Source organism: Euphorbia lathyris, chromosome 2 (genome assembly GCF_963576675.1).
Source record: "Euphorbia lathyris chromosome 2, ddEupLath1.1, whole genome shotgun sequence".
NCBI classification, from domain to species: Eukaryota; Viridiplantae; Streptophyta; class Magnoliopsida; order Malpighiales; family Euphorbiaceae; genus Euphorbia; species Euphorbia lathyris.
This window is the reverse complement of record NC_088911.1, coordinates 114,561,296-114,568,698: the sequence shown is the minus strand read 5'-3', so window position 1 is coordinate 114,568,698 and position 7,403 is coordinate 114,561,296. Positions and strand designations below refer to the sequence as shown.

Below are 7,403 nucleotides of genomic sequence, written 5' to 3'. Positions count from 1 at the left end.
CTGATTTTGTGATCCCTTACAACAAAGGTGATTTCATCAGACGACGAGTGGGTGAAAACAAACGTTGCTGGTCTAATCTTTCGCCTAATTATATTGCTGTGCATCGAGAAGAAAAGTGGCTCAGCTGGGCCAAGCCTCCTGAGAATGTCTGGAAGCTTAACACTGATGGTTCCCACCGAGAACATTCTAATTTGATTGCAGCTGGGGGTATTCTCAGAGACCTCAACGGCCAATGGATAGGTGGGTTCCTGCATAATATCGGGAAGGGAAACTCCTTCGAAGCGAAGTTATGGGGCTTAATCTCAGGGCTTCGTATAGCTGTTGATCTAGGGGCGAGGAATGTGGAAGTCGAGTCTGATTGTGCCGAAGTGGTGAACTTCCTCAAGAATCCGTGCCCGTTACACCATCCTTCTCGCTCCCTGATTCGGACTATACAAATTCTCATGACAAAATTTGATCACATTTCTATTAACCATATCTACGGGGAGAAGAATAGATGTGCCGACTTTCTTGCGTCTAAGGCTTTTGAGGCTCCTATTGGTTGCACCACTCTCCACCGTGCTCCCCCCGAGCTGTCGAAGCTGCTTCAAGATGACGCTATGGGAGCCAGCCTCCCCCGTTTAATCGCTACCTGATGTAGCCTTCTTTTCTTTCCTGTCTGCTGTGTTTTGTTTTTCAATTCCTTTGTAACCAAAAAAAAAATCTCAAACATTTTGAAAAAATCTCAAAAGTAATTTACAATAACACCGGCTGATTTCACCAATTTTCGTACACAAAAGCCGAAATGTTAACAAATAATAAATCAAAAAATCAACATTTTGAATACATAGTAATAACTCCTGAACGCTTATTTTCTTTTTTCCCTTTTTACCCCATAATGCATCTTCTCTTCTTAATTGGTTTTGGTTACCATGAATCTAAGATCCATGCGCCACATGAACAGTAGACTGTGGTTCACTCTTTTAAGGAAGGTGTCCATTAAAACGAGCATCTCTTCATTCACTGTATGACAAATGCCATGAAAAGGAGCCCAAATGGGCATAGAATAGAGTCACTGATCCTGTCATTAATCGTTCAAAATTCACAAGCTATATCACAAATTTTCATTACAAAACAATCTCATCAAAAATTTCCTACCAATATATCTGATACAAACATTGTAACTGGGTATGGTGTGTCTTGTGAAGATTCTACTTGTTCCATTCATAGTCTCCCCCATACCTTGAATTGGCAAAGTTTGAACGAAGATTCTCATCTGGTTTTATAGCATTTGCAAAAGCATGCCAACCCAGCAGGTATGGCAAGATATACTGCAGAAATCACAAGTCAGACATTAAACGAAGAAATATGGGAGAGAGTGAGAGAGAGAGAGAGGAGTAGAACGTACATTGAAAGCTGACGTGAGAATGGCAAATTCCGCCTTGGTAACGGGAATATAAATGCTTTCATCCATATTCAGAAGTTTGTTTTGGACACCTTCATATTCATAGATTCAACAGACCACTGTTAGATCATCCTCCCAAAATAAATTTCCTTCAAAATCAAGTAGTTGCATTCAAAATGCATCATCCTAATTTCATCCAGTTAGTATGCACACAAATGAATCTATATGAATATGACCTTCTGTAACACTAAGCATTTTCGTCTGTACTGATTGTATTGTCATCAAAAAGAAAAAAAGATCTGTTTAACCAGTCCATGAGATTCTCAAGATCCTTTTATACCAATAATCTATAAGGAGAAACCAGAATTTGCAGTTCTAATCTCAACTGATCTTTACACTTCTCATGCACAGCAAATGTGAGAAACGATTGAGACACTCTAAAGACCAATAGATGTAAAAGACAAATTCTGAATAATGATTCAGCTTCACTCTAATATAGGATTCAATAATTTAACATTCCAAAATTTCAATATCTTAAGCCAATGATCAAAAACTGCTGCATCACATTTCCATATGGCAAGCAAAACACACACATTTGGCATTCATTTTCAAGGATTTATGGGGAAAGATGATTACTGAGGTTAAAGAAATGGCCAGAACCATCTGGAAGTGGCTCTACTTTCAACACCTTTCTGACCTTGCCTTCATCACTGCAAAGTTCAAGCAATATGTTTAGGCTTCAAAATTCTGTAAAAAATAAGAAACAGGCGACAAAAAAATCAACTTCCTGTTTTGACAACTATTAATGAGTAGAAATGGAATTGTGTACAGGAAAGCAGCAATACACCTTCAGAAATCCATGAATTTTTTTTACACAGATAAAGAAAAATATATTTACTAGTCTGTCATTACAAAGGAAGCCAAACTTCTTAGAGTTTTCATTCAGGACCAAAAAGACATAATGTCAAGAGGATTGCTAAATATAATTACCTAAGAAATGAATGGAAAAGCATGTATACGAGGTAGGCCAACTATTTCATGTTATATAATCCAATCAGTTAAGCACTCACAACCAAGGAACACAAGGGAAGAAAAATGAATTTTGCTACATCAAGGTATTAGATGGTACCTTTTTCCCTTATTGGGATCATGGAAAAACTCACACGAATCTTTAGCACCAAGGCTGAGCAGAGTTCCAATTTCAGTCACTGATAATGAGAACACCTAGAGCGATGTGAAATTAAATACCCAGTTAATTGCAATCAAATTGGAGGAAAATGTTTGAATGCCAGAGGCAAGAATACTATTATGTCATATCTTTCTGTTGAAAGGTTTTTAAAAGCAACTTAGTTTTTTTATATTGACTGAATCCTGAATTTCAAAGCGAATACTCATTTCAATTGAGGGGTGAAATATTGAAACTTGAAAGTCACCAAAAATTTGAAAGGCAACTAATCTAAAAATGCACAAATTGAAACATATTTGAAGAGAATCTAGTTGACATTAAGAAAAAAAAAACAATTACCAAATCAAAGGCTCCAAAACAATTTCTTGAAAGCATCCTATATATCACCATCTATGCTTTTATTTTTCAGTTATAAAATGATAAGCTGGAACTCTAAATATGCACCCAAATTAATTTCAACTATCATTAATTAAGGTATGAGAAAGTATTGGTTCCCACCAACTTAAAAGACCTTAAAACAGTATTCTGAACAAATAAAAATGGGTAATGGTAACTTAAGAGCTATAAGATCTTGAAAACTAAAATCATCTACAGGAGAAGAAAGAAAAAGTACAATCCAAAAAACATAACTAAAGAACTCAGAAATTAAAAGAAGAGGTTGGAACAGAAATATAGATTCAGAAGGCAATGGAGTCAGCCTGATGCTGCTTGGCTTTCCCCTGAAACTAAATATAAATTCTTTACCTGCTTCCTGCTCCAGTCATATTGGCGTACACCTGCTGAAGGAGCGAATTGTAACAGTATAAAACCCTCTCTAGCTATTTTAAATGCCCCTGACTGCAAAAATAACCAAATTCTGAGTTGAAAACTCGCTTGCATAAAGCTTGCACGAATTGGAGAACCATGCCCTAATAAGGAACCTAATCGAACTTACTTCTAATGCCGCAAACTCAGGAGCCCGAGGTTCCACAGTAAGAGCAGCCTTCCCTTTGTATATTGAGTGACCAACAAAGACCTTAGGCGGCAACTCTCCGACTGTACAGTTGAAAAGAACTCAGTGAACTCAGTGACAACATTTCCAGGCCCAAAAATAAGAAATTAAACGCAAGCGAAGGGATTGTTCAGCACCAAAAAGAAAAAAACACGCTACATCTTTTCTCCTTATCATTTCCCTCTCCCAAAGAATACAAAAGCAAAATTGAAGTACCTGAAGCAGACGACGGAACAGCATAATAAGGACTGGGTGAAGGAGGACGTGGAGGAGAATTAAGCCTCTGTTGGTCGTAAAACTCCGATTGACGGCATTTGACGGCGAGCTTAGAGTTGGTGAATTTTTTGGTTAAAGAGAGTGTAGGGGTTCTGAGGTTAAACGTAGTGGTTAGCGAAGATTGAGGGGAGAAGAGGAAGCAGTGAGAACATAGAAGTTTAGGGTTCTGAGAAGTGAGTTGAGGAGATAGCAAGTTCAGCTGCTGCATTTTTTGCTCTCTCAATTTGTCTCTTCCTTCTCCGGCAAATTAGGATTTCTATTACAAGCAGCGAAACTCTATGTTTTGTTTATTTTTTTTTTTTTGTTTTTAAAGGCACCACCGGACAATGCATTCGCAAATCGTAATGTAAACTTTTGGTGAAGCTACTCACTTTAGCGTACTTTAAAAATTTTAAGTAGTATTTTAACTTGTTTTTTTTTTTCTTTTAAATAATGATGTCCGTAAATCTGCATAATATTGAGTGACCTTAACACGATGAACACAATGTCAAAAAAGGAGTTCGATATACGACGTCTTTCCTTCGATGTTTAAGTTGGTATGTTATTAAAAAGAGAGTAAGTGCAATTAAAAGAAGAGTGATTATAGATGTGATTACGTATTTGTGCTCTTTTAGGAATCATTATTTATAGATAAATGAAAGGTACCTATTGTTGAATAGCTTTCTACGTGTTGACAGTTGATTAGTTTAATACTCTATGCACTTTTGTGTTTATATCCCTTTACCGTAAATCACAACAAAACTTAGAAATTAGAAATCTACCTTTGGAATCAGGCTTTGTGATTGACCCTACTGGTGTTTGCGTTTTATGTCTAAAGCTCTTTATTGGTCCATGTGTCCATACCTTTATTTAATACGATATTAGATGTCCCCCTCTGACTTGTGACGAAGCTTTTTATGGTTAATCATTCTTTGAAAGGATGTGCCCAATTTTATTATTTTTAGAAACTCATTTTCTCTTTTCTACAAATGTTTCCTTTTCCTAGGAATTGTCTAGCTTCTATCATTTCGGTAGGTGCACTTATTACCTATCACTCGTTTCTTGAGAAGACCTAAAGAATAAGTAATAAATCACGAAGTCTACCGCCCTTTGGGATACATCCAGCTTACCTTTATAGATTGTAAAGGCAAAGATTTATGTGCACACATTTTGCTTCATCTTCTTCCCTGCGATTTTTGTAAGTTCTTTTGCTTCCTTTTTCTAATTTTCTACATTCCTTGTTAACTTGTGAAGGTTTTTAAAAGATTTTGCTTTTATTTCGAATTATGGCTCCCAACCCACAAAAAGCTACCTCTTCCAAATCCAAAAAAGCTTCCACCTCTGTAACTATTCAAACCCCTACAAAAGTTCCTGCTAGAACCAAACAAGTGAACTTAAATGTGTTTTCGCAGTCTACTACTTCATCCGCAAATACTCTGGCGAAGACTGTAGCTCTATATCCATGCTAGAACAAACATTTGTTGGCCTTCATACTAAAAATCAAAATGTTGGTCCCTTGTGAGATAATATTAGTTCCAAATGGGAGGTGAATGGAACTATTTGGCGAATTTAAAATCTTTTTAGTTTACTCACATGACTTCAGCACAACTCTGTCTAACACAGACGTAAGATAATTAATATCATAGGCTGAAATACGATAATCAGAAGAGACTATCGATTGAGCAGTTCTGATACTAACTATTATGATTTATGGGTGCCTTTTTAGTTTGGTAGAGCCTCTGTTTAAGATGCAAGTATTTTAACAAATGATAATGCAATAGAAGCAATTTAGCATTTATAAGAGATCGGATATAGAGCATAAATAATCAGAAGCAGTAGGTTAGAATTTAGAAAATAGTTACTCAGCAGATTTATCCCGGTTCGGTCTCTAGCCTACGTCCAGTTCTCAGAATACCTTCTTCTGAGCTTTAATCCACTAAAGCACTCTTTCACGGGTAAAGCATAAACCTTTATACAAATAGACATAGCCTCTGTAAAGTACATTCTTTTACAATCTCTCAACTATCTATATTCCTATTGCTTGCCTATAACCGAAGCAAACAACAGAACTTCTAAAAAAGATTATTATGAACAAAGAAAGTTCTTTTCAAGAACACAATGAAAATCTAAATAATATTTTAGAGTAAACACAAGTATGAACAATCATTGTATATTTGAATATTGCTCTAGCTCTTTTGAAAAAGTTTGATCTCGCTTGATAGCTTGTGATTCGGCAAATGACCTACGGCCCATCGAAGGCCCCAAGCCCATAGCAAGGGCTTATAAATAAGCCAAGGGGATATCCTGAAGGAAAATAGGCAAACGTTTGGCAGCGGAAATATAAATTTTTTAACCTATTTCCTTTAACCAAGATCCGTTAATCGTTATTTCATATAAAGAGGGATAGAAGGAAATACCTTTTGATGAACTATCTACTGTTGCAATCTAAGTGCCCTCAACTCTTACACCGAGTTCACGAGCACAAAACAAAACACAATTCAGACAAAGTTAGAACTCAACCGTATAATAGCAATCAAAGTAGATTGCCTCTAATTAATCAACACAAGATCAAGGAGTAAAGGAAAGAGATGAAAAATCAATTGATCGGAAGCAAGCGGTGAAGAATTGATCCACTACGGTAGGGGTCGATTTTTCTCTCTCCCGGGGTTGCTCGTGTTGGCCGAAATTTACCATTAGGGGGGGTTTATATAGCCTCTTCCATCTAAACCCTAGTCAGATAGAATTAGGTTACTGAATAAGAATTTAATTTGGAATAAAACTCTTATTGTTATTATCTATAATTATATTTAAAGATAATAATAACTTATTAATAGGATAATAATTAGAAGCAATTTAATCTAATTAAACCTCCTAACTTATTTATCCTATAATTAATTTAAGGGTAAATTCCAAAAAAAAACCCTGTGGTTTTATGTAGTTCCAAAAAAACCCTTGTGGTTTGTAATTACAAAAAAAGGACTGTATTTTACGCCGTCACAAGAATTACGGAATTGGAGAAAACACCATTTAACTTAGTGACGTGGCAAATGGTAGATTTGTACGAAATTATTGGGAGACCTATATAAGCTCCAGAACTTGTTCTAACAGAGTTTATCTTCAGTGACTTTTCATATTTCAGTTGCATTGATCGCTTTCCTAAATCGGAATACGAAGTGGCAGCTAACGAAGAACTCATTCCTAACCACTTCGATCATCGTTTCTGCTACTGAAGGTGTGTGATTTCTGAAGCAACGAAGTTAGATAGACGTTAGAATCGCTTGTTCGAAGTGGGTAGAGCAACCATATTTCAAGGCTTTCCAAGGGGTTACGTGTCAGCCAAGGTAAGTTCACCATATCCATGGAAGAATCGATTTTTTCTTATGTTACATTTGTTCTTGGTTTCGGGTTTTGTTTGAATAAGTTAGGGTTTTCTGTTTTTACGATTAATAATCGGATTTGTGGTTTTTTTGTTGGGTATATTAATCATCAACAATTATATTGCATGTAATCGTGTTTTAGTTCAATCGAGTCGTGTATATTATCGTCTTTGTCATTTTATACATCTCTCTGTTTCTAGTTATCGATTA

At 36.1% G+C, this 7,403-nt stretch overlaps 1 protein-coding gene across 2 annotated transcripts; it reads right to left on the bottom strand.

Annotated features, from left to right (window-relative positions):
- Positions 1-1,019: 1,019 nt before the first annotated feature.
- Positions 1,020-4,151, bottom strand: LOC136219559 (single-stranded DNA-binding protein WHY1, chloroplastic-like). 2 transcript variants are annotated; one of them, XR_010684187.1, is made up of 8 exons: positions 3,778-4,151; positions 3,505-3,605; positions 3,315-3,407; positions 2,514-2,608; positions 2,021-2,094; positions 1,388-1,476; positions 1,138-1,310; positions 1,020-1,060 (listed from the first exon to the last, which is right to left on the bottom strand). XR_010684187.1 is itself a non-coding variant. In XM_066007004.1 (7 exons), the coding sequence occupies exons 1-7, from the start codon at positions 4,043-4,045 to the stop codon at positions 1,191-1,193; spliced, it is 840 nt and encodes a 279-aa protein (XP_065863076.1). In that variant the 5' UTR covers positions 4,046-4,150; the 3' UTR covers positions 1,020-1,190. The 2 variants fall into 2 exon arrangements, 1 of the variants encoding a protein (XP_065863076.1); XM_066007004.1 differs by having other exon boundaries at positions 1,020-1,310; positions 3,778-4,150.
- Between the last annotated feature and the right edge of the window lie 3,252 nt (positions 4,152-7,403).